Genomic DNA, 17,367 nt, shown 5'->3' with positions numbered 1-17,367 from the left:
TAGGTAGGGAGCAGTATTGAAGCGGCAATCTATGTGTTCGCACGCGTGTTTGTCATTTTGTCATCATCGCTAAAAAAAAAAAGTAGAATACGCACATTTATATGTTGCTCGATTCTAAGTATGTTGTAAGCGACTTATTGCCTCAATTACTGCAAGCAGAACTAAGGTACATCGGTTATCTCATTGTCGTGTAATTGTCTCGAATATATTAACTCTTTTGCGAGCGAATTTTCCGAATCAAATATCTTACGACTTACGATGTGGGCGAGGAATACAATGCATAAATTAGTGACGTGTATCTAATTTTATATTCCATTGGACATATTTACCGGTTAAATTTATTGGTTACCTGAGGAAAGAAGATTCTGTGAAAAAGCTTAATTTATGATCTGTGATATTACGATGTGAATTATAAAATAAAAAATCCGTGGTAATGTATAATAAAATATCATATATGTGTTATATCATATATAGTTATACATGATTTTAGTTTTATCACGATACATTCAACTAGATATATAGATTCGAGTTTTTGTCTGCATATATTTGTATTTTTAATACGAATATTTTTATTATTTAATCGTGAAAATAAAAAAAAGAATACATGAAAATTTACTATTCTAAAATTCATATGTTATTTTAGAAGGACAAATCTATTTTAAATCAATAATAGAACTAACGACCTTAACCTTAACCCATATGGGAATTGCTCTTTCTCTTATGGTTTTTCTGTGCTCTCTTGGATTTTTTAAATAGAAATTTTTTTAAGACTCTTTTTTATAAAAATTTGCTTAAATAAATTCTCCTTTAAAAAATCTTTAAAAAGCAATCGATTTTTTAATATTTTCAATACTTCTTTACAAATAATATTTATTAAATGATTGATATATAAATAGATTAGACATATAGATTAGATAGATGATTAGATAATAGCAAAATTGAGATTGCAAACTTGATATAATGTTATTTTTATTTTTTCTTGTATTTTAAAATGGTAAAAGTGTATATTAAGTATTATAAAATTATATATAATAGTTGTAAAATAAGCTATTTAGGAAATTAAAATTTTACACGCGCGGTGTGTGTACAAAAGTTTGTATGAAAAAATTATTTTATTATATCTACAATGATTAAAAAACCTCTTTTATATTTCAGGATTATATATCGCTCCAAATTAAATTCTTATTAAAGTATATATTTTTGAAAACGATTGCAAAATTAAATTTCACTTATATTCACATTTTCTTGAAGTTTAATCATATTTAATTATTTCAACTCTGTCTTCAACTATCTTAATCCTCCATCTATTTACATGAATTCTTTGGAATCTCTGAATACACATATGATGTTAAAACGTAGCATCTGTAATCTCATTGCGCGAGAGAAATTAAGTTATATTTAGATTTCGGCTAAACGTTTGTTCCACAAGAAGAGAAAATAGCACGTTCCATTTTTTCATGTTTGGAGAATCGATTTTCATAGTTGTTATTATTTTGCAAATGCGAATCACATTTCTATTAACAATTGCAATTGCTATAAACGTTATCTTATCGTTATATGAATCATCTCGCAGCGAAAAACGCGAATAACTGTATTGCTATAAGATTAGAGACCGTAGTTTTGTATGCAAAAGAATTTGTTACATTATCGATTTTAATAATTTTTATACATTGCATGTTTTACAATATGATGATTACATTTATTGAATTTTTTGTTTTTATTCTACTTCATAGGTGAATCTTTCAATTTTCAAAAATCGTATCTTTTGTAATAAGTGATAAGAAAAACTAAAAAAATTTAAAAGAGCTTATTTGTTTTCTACTCTCATAAAATTCAAATTAAAAAGTTATTAATAATCACGAAGTGATTAACAATAAACATTTCCTAAAAAATATGGATATAGTAAGAATAATAATAATATAACAATTATAAGAATAATATCTCTAAAGTAATATATATATATATATATATATATATATATATATATATATATATATAATATAAACAGCATAAAACATTTAATTCTAAGTGCTATGAGCACTTGTTATTTAATGAGTTTTAATTATATTGAAAAATATATATGCTTGTAAATAAAAGTAAATATCTTAGTTTTATGAATTTTTAATTGTGCAATAAAAATATAAATGTAACTTGTATGTTGTATGTGTAGTAAAAATATGCTGTTTTGATTACGATATTTCACGCTTGATATTTTGCATATCTTGTCTTGATTGGGCCAGTCTGTGTCATCAAAATTCTATGTATTCTCTCTTTCTTTCTCTTCAATCTTAAAGGTCACCGTAAATTGCGTTGATATAATTTAATGTGCGGATAGAGAGGTACTTTTGTAATAGAACGCAATAGAGCAATTTCAAAGTAAGATCTATCTAAGCTGGCGACGATCTTGATATTAATTTATGTTAACGAATGTTAATTAGAGTAAACGAATAAATGCAAAACGCAATATTATTGTTTCTATAATAACTAATAGTAATAAAGTGTAATGTAAAACTAATAATGAAGTGTATGTGTGTATAATTATGGTATGTTGTTTTTCAAATATAATTTTTATTTTTGTATATAAAAGTAAGCGCTTTGAAGTTATTTAAATCAGAGATAATTATTTATTTAAAGCAAATATCGTTTTAAAAATAACTTGTACAAAATGTTTTATGTATACAGGGTGTCCCATTTTAAATAATACGCTCAAATATCTCCGAAACGGTGCGTTAAATAAAAAAATGTTTCAAACAAAAGTTGTATGGCTTGAAGGGGGCCATCAGATGGTGGCAATGATTTGACCTTGGAGAATCATTTGAAGATCACGTGAAAGTCACCGTCAATTTCTTAAATGGCACTCCCTATTTTTTATTGCATATTCTTGTAGCTTATCTCGAGGGCTTTCCAAAACACTATAATAAAATATTTTTCCCTCAAGTACTTTTTGAGTTATAAGGCTTGAAATCATTTCTTAATTTTACATAAACCGTAAAATATCTTGTAAAATATTCATTTTTCGATTATCTTACCTTAATACTTTCATGTACAAAATAATGAGAGGAATCAATTGGTATAAAGAAAACACAGTTATTTTTAAGAAAAAATATGTAATTTGCAATTAGCAATTACATATTTTTTCTTAAAAATAACTGTGTTTTCTTTATACCAATTGATTCCTCTCATTATTTTGTACATGAAAGTATTAAGGTAAGATAATCGAAAAATGAATATTTTACAAGATATTTTACGGTTTATGTAAAATTAAGAAATGATTTCAAGCCTTATAACTCAAAAAGTACTTGAGGGAAAAATATTTTATTATAGTGTTTTGGAAAGCCCTCGAGATAAGCTACAAGAATATGCAATAAAAAATAGGGAGTGCCATTTAAGAAATTGACGGTGACTTTCACGTGATCTTCAAATGATTCTCCAAGGTCAAATCATTGCCACCATCTGATGGCCCCCTTCAAGCCATACAACTTTTGTTTGAAACATTTTTTTATTTAACGCACCGTTTCGGAGATATTTGAACGTATTATTTAAAATGGGACACCCTGTATATGAAATTCCGAATAAAAATATTTTAAATTGTTTATAAAAGGATTACTTTTTTTTTTACAGGATTTATCGAGACGCAATTGATAATAACCGATAATAATGGAAGGAGAATCAGAAAATAATACTTCTAATAAAGTTTCTAAACCAATTAATTGGCCATACATGAATATCAGTTCGTTAACTATATCGTTTCTAACTAAACTGACAGCAGCCGGTATCATCTGGGGATGGGGATACTTTAATTACAGCATAGCTTGGTTGATTGCGCCAATCGCATTTTCTGTATGGAAGGCAGAATGCAAAAAGGATAACGAACTAAGAATGCTTACAACACAAGCAAGTGCATTGGCTAAGGAAAAAGTAATGATTATGGGACGAATAGACGAATTACCGTCATGGGTGTATTTTCCCGATTTCGATAGAGCTGAATGGTTAAATAGAGTATGTATTATAATTTATTTATGTTATATTATAAATGGTATAATATTATCTTTTTTAAATTTCAAACTGTTTGATCATTTCTGAGACAAAAATTAATTAAAATTTTTATAATTTGTTTCTTATATTTTCAGATCTTATATAAAGTGTGGCCTAGTATGAATCACTTTGTTCGTCAACTATGTAAACAAAATATAGAACCATCAATTGTTGAGAAACTGACTGAATATAAAATAAAAGGCTTTCAATTTGATCGTCTCGTCTTAGGACGTATTGTAAGTTTATTTTAATTTGGCACTTGTATACAGCTTATTTTTTAAGTATTTATATTTGTAATTTGTGTATGCATGTGTACTTTTTCTTAAAACTTACAAAAATGATCTTTTACAGCCTCCAAAAATTTATGGAATCAAAGTATATGATAAAAATACTTCAAGAAATGAGATAATTTTAGATGCAGACATTATGTATGTATCTCATTATTTTTTTCACAGTAATATTTTTAAGAAATGTGTATTTTAATATAAAATATTGCATTTTTTTAGGTATGCTGGCGACTGTGATATTACCTTTTTTGTTGGAAACATTAAAGGCGGTATTAAAGATTTTCAAGTAAATATATTAAAACTCGATTATATAGAATATTTCCTACAATTTTTAGTAAAAATTGAATATTTTTAGATACGTGGTTTGATACGTATTGTTATGAAACCTATGCTATCTGTAATGCCAATAATCGGAGGTATACAAATATTCTATTTAAATAATCCTACTATCAACTACAACTTAGTAGGAATGGCTGATGTATTAGATTTACCTGGATTCAAGTATGATTTTTTTTATGCAAAATTATATGTTTTTGTTTTAAAATTGATAACTGATTAAATAGCATCATTTGTTAATTGAATATGATGTAAAAACATACTTCTTTCAGTGAAACTTTAAGGAAAACCATTGTTGAACAAATAGCAGCTATTGTTGTATTGCCGAACAAAATAACTATACCATTAAGCGATGAAGTACCAATGGAAAGTTTAAAGATGCCTGAACCTGAAGTAAGATTTATAATAATATTTATAATAATAAAAAGTTATAATTGTAAATCTTGTATAATATTATACATATACGTTATTTTTCATGAAATATTTTCATGTGTTTCTTTTTTTTTTAACTAGGGTGTTCTGAGAATTCATGTTGTAGAAGCAAAGCATTTAATGAAGAAAGATATTGGAGTGTTAGGAAAGGGTAAATCTGATCCATATGCTGTCATAAATGTTGGTGCCCAGGAATTCAGAACAAAAACCATTGACAATACCGTTAATCCAAAGTGGGACTTTTGGTGTGAAGTATGTATAGTGTTTCATACTTAGTTGAGTACAAAATACATATTAACAATTTAATGCATGTGCTTCATCGCAATTATCGACATCTTTTTAAAAAACACAACACAAGGTCTTCTATGTGGTAAGAAAAAATATTCTAGTAACTTAGAAAGCGAGATTTTATAAGACAATACTCTGTTCTCTATTTCATCACATTAATCTATTGAGTTAACGACATTGTTAGATATCACAAGATTCTTACATTTATCTTTCTTATAAATAGAGATAAAAACTTTTCATATACTAAGCATTCAATACATAGCTAATTTAATGTTTTAAACAGCCAACTCTTCTGCTTTCTTATATAATTTATAATTTTACATACACACATATAACTTTTAATCAATCGCAGACATTTCCACGACTACGTTTTCCTATTTTCCCTTACTTTTAATGGTTAGCATTACCTTTTTTTTGGATTGCAGATAGAATATACATTCTAGTTTATGTTAATATATTGTTATTCCCCATAAATTAGTATGTATGTGTGTATGTGATATGCATATTATGTGGGACTAGTGTGCCGTGCCTTCAGCCATCGCGCAGCAACTGACTGTACTGTTGTGGGACTATGATGACACTAAGGGCGATGAAAGTCTTGGAAGGTATAGTTATATGCAACAATCTGTACCTTTTATTCATTTATAATATTTCCGCTTTTATATCATCAATTAATCACATAAAAATAAGTTTAAATTAAAAAATACTGAAATACTATAAAATATAATATACTCTTATTAATATATTTTAGTTAATATTTTTCTTGTAATTTTATATATATAATTTATTATTTTGTACATATAATAATTCATCTATAAAGTTATTTACTAAATTTATTTCATCTATTTTATCCATCCACAAAGAAATTGCATGATGTCTCATTGTGTGGGGGTGTGATAATATTGATATTGTTTATTGATTTATTGGTTTAAATGCGTTTTTGTAACATCTGTGGATGCATGTTTCTATTTTTTTATTTATTAATTTTCTTTACTAATGCTTTACACACATAAAATAAAATCGTCACATTATGAAATACCATTTTAATCATTACGTATCTATTTAGTAGCATATTGTAATTATTATTCAGATTAAATTATGTACATATCATATTTATAATCGAGATGAAATATGTTATATTCATTTTTTATGAGAATTCATATAATGTATGTACATGTATTTAGCATACATTTACATGATGCAAAAATTCCATAGAAGGAAATAATATAAATATAATTGAAGATATATATAGTTACCCTTAAAAGACTGTCATCTTTATATTTGTTACGTCATAATATTAGCACAGGCTATAATCAGTTTATGCAATATGCAAGAAGCTGTGATATCTCTTTAGGATTGGGATCCGAATGTCTCAGGGATACAATGTGATGATTTCCTTGGCAGGTAGTAATTATGATTTGTAAATGAAGCAATGCTTACATATGCACTACTAATAAAAAACTATAGATGTTAATTTTGATGTTATTCGAGCATGTCATTTAGTCGAGCGTTTTTCGTAGTATAATGTATTATCTGTGTAAATAATAAGACTTCTTTATTTCCTCTTTTTATCTCACTGTGTTTTAAGTTATTTATTTTTATTAAAAATCGCTCTACAGATATAGCTTTTCAAATGCGCGTTGCACGAATATATATTTTATTTTATTTAAGTTATTACCCTAACAACACACATGTCCAAAAGATGTCCAGAGGTCATCTAGAGGACATCCAGAGGACATAAAATATCCTTTGGCTGTCCTCTAGATATTTTATGGACGTCTTTTGGACATGGTGTGTTGTTAGGGTAAAATTCAATTTTTCTTTTTTTGATATTTTTCATATCCATAGTTATAGTGATTTTGAGTATTTCTAATATAATCTACGTATTTTATTAACTTTTTTGTTAAAAATATTATCATTAACAAAAATAATAAAATATAATCAATTAAACATTTTTCTATTTTTTATAAATGTTCTTTTTAACAAAAAAATATCCTACGTTTATTCTAATTTCATCATTTTAGTTAATTAATCGGAGTGACTTAATAAGAATGGTAACTAAAATAAACTATGTGGTGACAGTTTATAGTGAAAGAGGGCTTGGGAGCCTACAACACGATGGTTGCCCAGCTCTTTGACAAAGACAACGCTGCTCAAGATGATCCGCTTGGCAGGTATTGCTGAATGTAACAAGTATACCAATTCTAGATCAGATCAATAATTTTATAAGAGATTCGTATAGAAATGTGAATTAGTATATGCGCGAATATCTGCCACTGATTGTAGATTATGCTTGAAAAGCTGTATTTTTTTCCTTATTGTATGAATTATTTATATAAAATATTGCAGGATAAATATTAAAGTATTTTAGATAAATATTAATCATGTATCTGTGATGCATGCTGTTTATTCAAAATCCATATGAAAAAATCTGGTACATGAAAATTTCAATAAACTCGTTAAAAATAATTCTAAATTCATGTCACCACATTACTCTCATTTACATATTGAATAAACCTATTAAAACATGTCTGTTTTATGCAATAAATTAATACTGTGAAATGTTGCATGTTTTATAAATGTATATCATGTGCAATGAGATGCTTTCTTTATTTAGTATCCTTATTTAAAACAGGAATTATAAGAGTACATCAGAATATAACTGTATAATATAGCTGCATTATTGCTGCATGAGTGCTTCATAAAAATGGTATTACGGATACACACACACACACACACACACACACACACACACACTCACTCACTCACTATATATATTGTACTTTGCATTTTATAAATGACTATACATTATCATTGCCACAAGCATTTTTCTGTGAAACTGCTGAAATAATTTTGTATAACATTCTTAAAAGTTTAATAAGACTGTGTATATATATATATACACACACACACACACACACAGAGAGATTTTTAAAAATCTGTTCATATTTCAAATTTTTTTACAGAGCTACTATTGAAATTATCCGAGTGAAGAAAAAAGGTACAATCGATACAGTGAGTATGAAATTTATCTCATGGAAATAATTGTTCATATTGTCTTAATAATCAAACTGATTTTATTTTGTAGTGGGTTTCCTTGGAGCAAGCGAAACATGGTATGCTTCACTTACGATTAATGTGGTTGCAACTTTCAAAAAATCCTGCTGATTTGAAAGCTGTAAGTAGAAAAAAATACACATTTCTTTATGTTAATACTTATATATACAATGTTTAATTAATAACTCTTGTACAGGCTTTAGTAGAAACTCAGGAACTTAGAGTTACATCGATGAGTACAGCCCTTCTTACACTTTACATTGATTCTGCTAAAAATTTACCGGTACGTAAATTATAATATGTGTAAGAAAAGAGTTCTATTTTTAATAAAATAATGAGAGTCTATTTTTAATAAAATGATTAATATCACAATATATGTATATATAGTGCATTCGAGGAAATAAACAACCTGATGTTTATTTGGAAGCAAAGATTGGTGGAAAGAAAGAAAGAACACCTACTATACCACGTTCTTGCGATCCAGTATGGGAACAAGGATATACCTTTTTAGTCAGCAATCCTGAAACTGGTGTTTTACATATAAAGGTTTCCTATGCACTTTTTAAAAAAATATGTGACAGAAACATAAGATTTATTATTATTTATATATAATAACAATTTAATAATCGTCCATACTTTAGATTATAGATGAGAAAACTGCCATGACAGTTGGGGAAATGAATTATAATCTTTCCTTACTTTTGGAAAAGAATAATTTAGAAGTAACGCAACAGCCATACGATCTGCAAATGGCTGAGGCAGATAGTAAGCTTGTATTGTCAATGTCATTAAATGTAAGTAACAGAAAATTTTATATATATATATATATATATATATATATATATATATATATATGTACAGAATTTAATGCAAGTAGACATAATAATCATACAAAACAATTTGTTTTTATAGATCTTGAAGTATGAAGAGCCTGAACCCACTTCCGAAGAAGATGAAGATGATCATGATATCAATCAATTAAATAAACGAATTGAACGTCAGGAGTCTAACATTAGTAACGTATCTTCTGGTAAGTAGAATCGTATTAATATTACCTAAAATATATTTATTTAAATTGGATAAAAATATTTATTTAAATTGGATAAAAAACTCAATCCACAAAAAAATGTTTTTTTTTTAATCCTTATATCATATAGTGTAACACATGTTATATTTAATATGATACATTTTCTTATAGTACCTCCCAGCCCTCTTAAAAAACAGCCTTCAAAAGAATCGATCAACAGTCAGTCTCATAATAGTAGCTCTGCGCTTTTACCTGAGGAACCAGCAGCGGTAGAAGAAGAATTAATAGTTAACACTAGCGTTCCGTCCTCTTCGGTTGTAAGATTTCATGCTGTCCAAGGGCACTTAAGACATTCTTCCATGACATCCTCTCAGGGAGAAGCAAAATTAGGCAGAATACAATTGACATTACGTTACAGTGTGCAGAGACAGAAACTTGTTGTTGTTATACATAAAATTGCGTAAGTTAATCGACATCTCTTTACAAAATAAGTCTAACTAATATATTATCTTCTATTATATATTTATATGTTATATTACAGTAATTTACCGCTCCCTCAAAATGACCCACACAATATACCGGATCCATATGTAAAACTCTATCTTTTGCCGGATCGACATAAGGAAACAAAGCGCAAGACTGCTGTAATGAAGGACAATTGTAATCCAACATTCGACGAACAATTCGAATATGTAGTTTCGCAGGGAGACTTAAACACGCGAATATTAGAGGTATCTGTGTGCACTCAAAAGGGTTGGTTGTCAACTGGAAGCAATGTGATGGGACAACTTCACTTGAAATTAAGCGAAATCGACATTTTAAAGGCTATTACTACTTGGTACGATTTACAACCGGAATTCAAAGACTAGAAAAAGAGAAGTAAGCGGGGCTTCGAACGTTTATGCGGTTGTCTGACAAAACAGCCACTTAAATTCCCGCTGAACAATTTTTACAAACGATGAAAGTTTTCAAATTTTACAGTTATAATATTCCGTTGACTTTATTATGTTGTTAAACTAACTATTATTATATATTAAAATAAGTAGATATATGGTGCTACATATGAGATGCGAAACGTTTTATAAAATAAGATAAAATTCTTATTAAATATTTGTACTTACGCCGTCCAATGGCATAGGAATGATCTGATTTATAGTATTGCTGTAACCTTCAAACAGAAGGACGGATTGGTAATGTAACTGGAACTGCTATTCTATATACATCGACTTGTAAAATCAGTAAAATGTTACCTATAAAACAATATGCATAAAGAAATTGAGTTTCAATAGATTTTATAATTTTACATGTATTAAATTTTACATATATTCTCTTTTTAGAAATGTGTTTGAAATAATCAATCATTTAATGTTTAATTAAATACTCCATTTATATGTGTATATTCGTGAATTTCATAATATAAGTGACTATAATCTGCAAAAATACAATTATATAATCATGATTACGATTAACTCAAATGTATATAAGAAATATTGAAAATTTCATTTTATAAATTTTCCACGTTTTTTTATTAATACATTTACATTTATCTTCTGTTTTGTACTTGAATTAATGATTATATGATACAAAATGCACAACACATTATATATATAGCTATTACTATAGAATGATACATCAATATAATATACTATATATTATGATTTATTTGTATGATTGATATTAAAAATTTATCATGGAAATTATTTCACTATAATTATATTCTCTCTTTTTTTCTTTATTTTGTTTTAGTACTGCTTTGTTACTAAGAAAATGAAGTAATATATTTACTAATTGCGATATTTATTAATAAGCAATTAAATAAGTGATTACATTAATAATTATATGTGCTTTTATAAGGTATACCTTATCGAAGATATATACATAGCTATATAAAAAATATATACAAAGATATACACATTAACATAGCTTATATAGTTTTAATACGGCATAATTCTTAAAAAATAGAATTAATATATACGCTTTATATTTGTATCACAGAAAGATTTTGCTATATTATATATATATATACACATACATATATGAAGTATTTATGTATATTCTGTGATACGTTGCAGTGTCACAAATTGTTGAAAATAATAAATATTATATGCATTATTATCATTTATATACCTTTTATAACTATACATTATTATAACAATTAAATCCTGATTTTATTATATCATACAATTTTGAAAAAATATCTGTACTTATATATAATTACTTGCATTTATATAAAATATGATGTAATTAAAATAAGGATACGTTATATTTCTATGTTACTAATTAAATAAAACCTTATTTTTTTCTAATTCTCTATTTTATATAATATATATATAAATCGCATACTTTCTTCTTACATATTACTGTACAGAGTGTACAGATCGTATAGATTAAACGATCACCAAGGAAACTCAATGATATAATGTAAATATGTACATACATGCATACTTCTTGTCGGCGATATTCTCACCTCACTGCACGAAGAAGCTTTTATATAAATAGTGTATACTCTTTCTCTGAATTTATAATTAATTTAATATGATAATTTAATAGTGAATTGATAGAATTTTTATCAGTATGCATCGGACATCGCGGATATTACCTTGCCTTCCAGGATTTAGCTTTGACAAGAATGTAAGTGCTTTTATATTTATAATACAGTTATAACATACGTAACTAAAAATGTATCATGCTATTATTAATATTAATTATAAAGAAAAATATATAATAAAGTATAGCCGTTATTGTAAAATATAAACACAATAAATATATATATATATATATTAATGCAAAAAAATTGTATATATATTTTAAGTATATGTGCATATCTTTTGCAGTTTGGTAAAACTAAATTTCACAAAAGACAACATTTCGACAAGATACACGATGGAGTATATTATTTATCCGAGAAAGCAGATACGAGCGTTTACAGCCGTTATTCATCCATTTATCCTCGAGAGGAGACACCAGAAATTCCACCATGGCTCGCATACGATGGCCAAGTATGATTAATAGTAAATGCACCTCATTAAAGTAAATTGCCTTTTAAATAAATAACATCTCTTTTAAAAGGGTAAAAGCGCTATATATTAATTATATATAATCAAATTATTATTCAGTGAATGAATTAAATTTTCAAACTTTGATTTAAGAATTATAAATTGATTTTAATTAACTACTGTTATTTTTGTTTTAATTGTATTTTTAGAGACTCGTGTTTAAAGCGTTTTTTCAAGAAACTGTACAAGAGAAGTGGAAAACGGCCTTTCACATTCGCGTGGTGAATATTAGTTTTTTTCTAGAGGACGGAACGATAAAGATCGTAGAGCCGTCTGTGGATAATAGCGGTCTTGAGCAAGGTTCAACGGTGCATTTCATTTTTATAATTTTTCTTCGTTGCTATTTTGTCACAGCAGTATTATTTTATTTGTAGCTTTTTTTATTTTTATATTTGTATTTTATTATATCTATTTGTATTTTATTGTATCTAACGCAAACATTGTGATAAAATAATCAAAGTACGAGAAATAAATATTCGTAATCGAGAAATAAATATTCGTAATTATTATAAATATAAAGTAAAATGTACACAATTGTCATAATAATTTTTTATGCAAAGGGATTCTGGTTAGACGGCAAAGAATACCAATACCCGATCAAGTGAAGTATAGATATTACGATATACTTGATTTAAATGTTGGCAAGGAACCTGAGATATACGGACGAGTATACAAAATTGTAGATTGCGATAAATTTACGAGACATTTTCTTAATCGCATGGGAATACCAGTGCCCGATCCTATCGATATACCAAAAGATCCGTATTCTGAAGTTCGAAAAGTCGTAAGTACAGTATTTATATAAAAAAAGCGTACGGTTAAAATAGAATAATATTTTCACACGAAATCACTATATAATGTTCTTACATATTTTGTTATTAAATTAAGATTACTAATTTAATTATATCGAATTTTTATATTGTATTTCTACGTGCAGGAAGTGTTTCCAAAAAAGCCTAATCGTATGGTGGACACTCTTGGCAATTTTTTAAAGTACGATAGACAGGTACTCCGATTTTATGGATATTGGGATGATACCGAAAATTTACACGGCATTGTTCACGATCTCGAACTACATTATTATCTCTCTGATAATACAATGGAAATCAAAGAAAATGTACCATCAAACGCTGGCCGAGACTCGGGTCCTATGTTGGTTAAAAGAATGAAAATACCAAAAGTACGATAAATATATTATTACGAATAATATTATCTCAAATTTTAACGTAAAAGCATCCAATATACTATTAATACATTTTTATGTTACACTGAATATACTATGTTATTATAAAATAATAGATTTGTTTCAATAGCTACTATAAATTTTCTACTTAATTTTATTTTTAAATTGATTTTAGTTTTACACTGGATTACAACCGATTGGCGCAGAAGATCGTTTCACGATTTTAAATGTCTTAGGCGAAGATACAAGACAGAGCTATTACATGGTGGATTCTCTTGATACTGGCAAAATTTCCGCCGATTATTATAAAGATAATGAATTGTGTATCGGAGCGCAGATCAACGTTTTTGGTAGAAAAATTGTTATCACGGACATGGACGTTTTTACGAAAGAGTATTACCGGTAAGCTAGATGACCAGAATTTTTTAAAAAATCCTATCATAAAAGACTGATTTGTGCACATTTTAAAAATAATTTAGGACAAAATACGGTTTAGATGATTTTACGCCTTTGTCACAACCTCGAAAAGATGATGAAGCATGTCAGAAGATAGAGAGATATATACCACCCTACAATGGTTTTGGATCTTATGATGATTCTCTTGGTAATTGTTTTTCGATGATACCAAAACCACCTAAGACAGACTTTATCAAGTTTTTGTATCATGACAAGTAAGTGAAAAGTAATATATTCTTTGAAAGTGTTTTTTTAATTATTTCTATTCTCTTTTTCTATTTTTCTATTTTATTTTTTATTATTTCAGACAAGGCTTTAATAGTCACATCTTGAGATTTCGGGCGAAAATGATATCAAAGATTCCAACTAACGAAGATAGACAATTTATTATAAGAGTATTTCTCATGGATGATACAATATCTATTTTCGAATTAGCTAAACGAAATTCAGGTATCTATAATATCCGCAAAAAATTTAATACATAAAGATTTACATAAAATGTTTGCTGAAAAAAAGAAAAAAAAAATAATTTTTTAATTTTTTATAATTAGATAGAAAATTATTTATCAAATGATTATAATATTAATAATCTCGCACAAATATTGGATAATATTAATGTGTATATATATAAGAAATAATATATATGAAATAAGATTTTAGAATAAAATATATCAAATTTAATATATGATCAAATCAAATATATAATTTAAAAAAATTAAATTAGGGTTTGAAAGGTCCTTGTTTCAAAAACGAATGCCGATAATGTTGCCTAATCAAGATATTTTCACGAGCAAGAAACCGGATTACTATAAACCACAAGATTTTTACATAGGAGCGCACATAAATTTGAGCGACTTTCATTTCGAGATTACATCTGCGGATATTTATGCTCTCCGTTACATGGAGCTACATTGCGACAAGGTTTGTAAAAATATCCGATTATCTGCATATTAATATATAAATAAGATGGACAATTCATTATAAGAATATTTCTCATAGATGACATCTATTTTTAATTAGCTAAACAAACTCTCTCACAGGTATTTATAATATCCGCAAAAAATTTAAAAAATTTTAGTATAATATAGATTTACTCTAAATATATTTCAAAATAACGTTAAAAAAGGAAAAATTAATTTTTTTATCTTTATAATTAAACAGAAATAATCAAGTGATTATAATTCATTGTAATGAAACTTTTATATTTAAACTTTTTTTACTTCTCATTTTTAAATTCTATTTATTCTATTCCACTTTATTTTGATAGAAGAAGAAATAATGATCTCTTTATTGCAGTTTCCCAAAGCAAACAAGAAATTGATCATGGAAAAACTTCGAATACATCTACAACCGGTCTATAATGAATTCATTCAAACGTATGCCCCACCTAAAGATACAAAAGATGATATTCAGATTTTAGAATATGGAAAGTTCAAGTGTGTAAATAAAATAATTTTATATATTTTTATTTGCGTGCGTGATTTATTCATCTTCTATAATTAAATGTTTTAGAGAAGCATTGCATCAGTATTTGGGGGATAAAATAACAGAGCATGAAATAATCACGATTGCTCGATACTATTCATCTCATGAGGAAATTGAACATAAATCTAGAGAATACGTGAGGTATGTGAATCTTATCTCAATGACATTTTCTACGATCAAGATTGCTATTATTCTTCTAAATAATAATTGCTAAGAGATAAAATACGAAGAGTAATTTTGCCATTGACAAAGTATCAAAGATTTTTTTTTATTATCAGCATTTAAAAATAAAATATAATTAAAAGATAATTAAAAGATAAAGTTAAATAATTAAAATAGATAAAGATATATAATTAAAATATAATTAAAAGATCAAGTTAAAATAGATAAAGATATATAATTAAAATATAATTAAAAGATTAAGTCAAGAAAATTATCAATATATGAAATCGATAATTATATTGATTGTATCCTTAGACAATTATTACATACGGAATTGTATCGATTTTTGTGGCATGATCTCGATCGCTTGAAAGAAGATCTACATCAATGGGATGGAGATAGGACAGGATTCTTACCTCGAGAATCTCTGTACACGATCTTGCGTGGTTGCAGGGTTCCAGTCGATGTAGAATTATTAAATTCCATGCTAGATCAGTAAGTTTTTTTATATGAATTTAGCTGATCACATTTAACAATTATAACGTAATATTATTATTATTACAAGTTTACGCAAAGCTGAAGACGGTAAAATTGACTATAACGACTTGCTCCAATTCATGAACGTGAAGATCGACCCTCTACCACCTGCTGCTCCTGTGAACGTAAAGGTACGATGAATAATCTAATGTATACATATGATGCACTATCTTATTTTTTGAAATTTTTTATTTGTATTGATAAATTAGTGTTTTCTACAGAAGAAATTCAACGAAAAAGAAATGATACGTACTATTTATTGTTTACAGACAGCACTTTGGTGGGCATCTGAAAAAGAGCCGGATTGTGGGGAAGGAATAAACTGGTGTGAGTTTATCAAGGATTTGAACGTGAAGACGGAAGGAAACGCGGCGGAAAACGACAAAGATATAGAAACGCAACTCAAATACTTGACACATTGAATATATCGCGATAAAAAATCATGAAAAAATCATTAAATATTTTGTTATCACAATATTTAATAACATAGAAATGTTTTTATGAATCTTTCTCGTGATTGGACGTATTTTTTGTCCAAAATAACCAACCGCATCCGATAGCCAATAGGATTTGTTCTTCAGAAATTACTAAGAGGTTAGTTCTTTTCAGAAGTTACTAAGAGGCTAGTTTTTTTCACATGTCTGTTTGACGTTTGACAAGTCAGAAGTTTGCCGCTCTTTTCTAATACTTCGAATCGTGCTACGTAGATACAGTGCAGTGTAACAGATCGCATATATTTCTCATAATTGTTATTGTCTAAAAGTGAAAAGCTCTCGAGAATACCTCTAAAGTGTTCTAATCTAAACATATCCAATCGTGTATATACAATCGTATCGTAATCAACAGGATCGCGATTTTTGATATCAATGATATTCTCTTGTGTGCGTGAAATCGATCGAAATCATCTTCGATTATTTCGAGGTCTTCTCTCGTCGAGATGCATTGAAAACACAATGATGGCTGCAGGATCATCGCCAAGTATGTAAAATATTATTTTACGATTATTGTGTATCGATGTTTTATACT

General features: G+C 27.4%; 2 protein-coding genes and 1 long non-coding RNA gene across 4 annotated transcripts; 2 read left to right on the top strand and 1 right to left on the bottom strand.

The window, feature by feature from the left end:
• The first annotated feature begins 2 nt into the window (after positions 1–2).
• On the top strand, positions 3–11,584 carry Esyt2 (extended synaptotagmin-like protein 2). 2 transcript variants are annotated; one of them, XM_083109532.1, is made up of 17 exons: positions 3–166; positions 3,622–3,999; positions 4,131–4,271; positions 4,387–4,463; positions 4,542–4,608; positions 4,678–4,823; positions 4,931–5,051; positions 5,172–5,342; positions 5,898–5,983; positions 8,345–8,393; positions 8,467–8,556; positions 8,632–8,718; positions 8,823–8,981; positions 9,077–9,229; positions 9,348–9,465; positions 9,634–9,922; positions 10,004–11,584. In XM_083109532.1, exons 2-17 carry the CDS (start codon positions 3,658–3,660, stop codon positions 10,329–10,331), a joined length of 2,424 nt encoding a protein of 807 aa, XP_082965658.1. In that variant the 5' UTR covers positions 3–166; positions 3,622–3,657; the 3' UTR covers positions 10,332–11,584. The 2 variants fall into 2 exon arrangements, with proteins under 2 accessions (XP_082965658.1, XP_082965659.1); XM_083109533.1 differs by lacking the exon at positions 3–166 and adding an exon at positions 195–430.
• Positions 11,427–16,833, bottom strand: LOC145977487 (uncharacterized). The gene is made up of 3 exons (XR_014440510.1): positions 16,595–16,833; positions 16,367–16,458; positions 11,427–16,291 (listed from the first exon to the last, which is right to left on the bottom strand). It is a non-coding gene; the product is annotated as an uncharacterized LOC145977487 (long non-coding RNA).
• On the top strand, positions 11,897–16,818 carry LOC145977482 (EF-hand domain-containing family member C2). Its single transcript, XM_083109534.1, has 14 exons — positions 11,897–12,093; positions 12,297–12,461; positions 12,668–12,818; positions 13,079–13,302; positions 13,456–13,698; positions 13,877–14,103; positions 14,181–14,372; positions 14,465–14,607; positions 14,882–15,078; positions 15,454–15,593; positions 15,670–15,783; positions 16,120–16,299; positions 16,370–16,472; positions 16,611–16,818. The coding sequence occupies exons 1-14, from the start codon at positions 12,037–12,039 to the stop codon at positions 16,761–16,763; spliced, it is 2,289 nt and encodes a 762-aa protein (XP_082965660.1). The 5' UTR covers positions 11,897–12,036; the 3' UTR covers positions 16,764–16,818.
• Positions 16,834–17,367: the final 534 nt, after the last annotated feature.

This window comes from Camponotus vicinus, unplaced genomic scaffold (assembly GCF_025532165.1).
Source record: "Camponotus vicinus isolate PSW18456_S1 unplaced genomic scaffold, iyCamVici1.0 SCAF_9, whole genome shotgun sequence".
NCBI classification, from domain to species: Eukaryota; Metazoa; Arthropoda; class Insecta; order Hymenoptera; family Formicidae; genus Camponotus; species Camponotus vicinus.
This window is presented reverse-complemented; position numbering and strand designations above follow the sequence as displayed.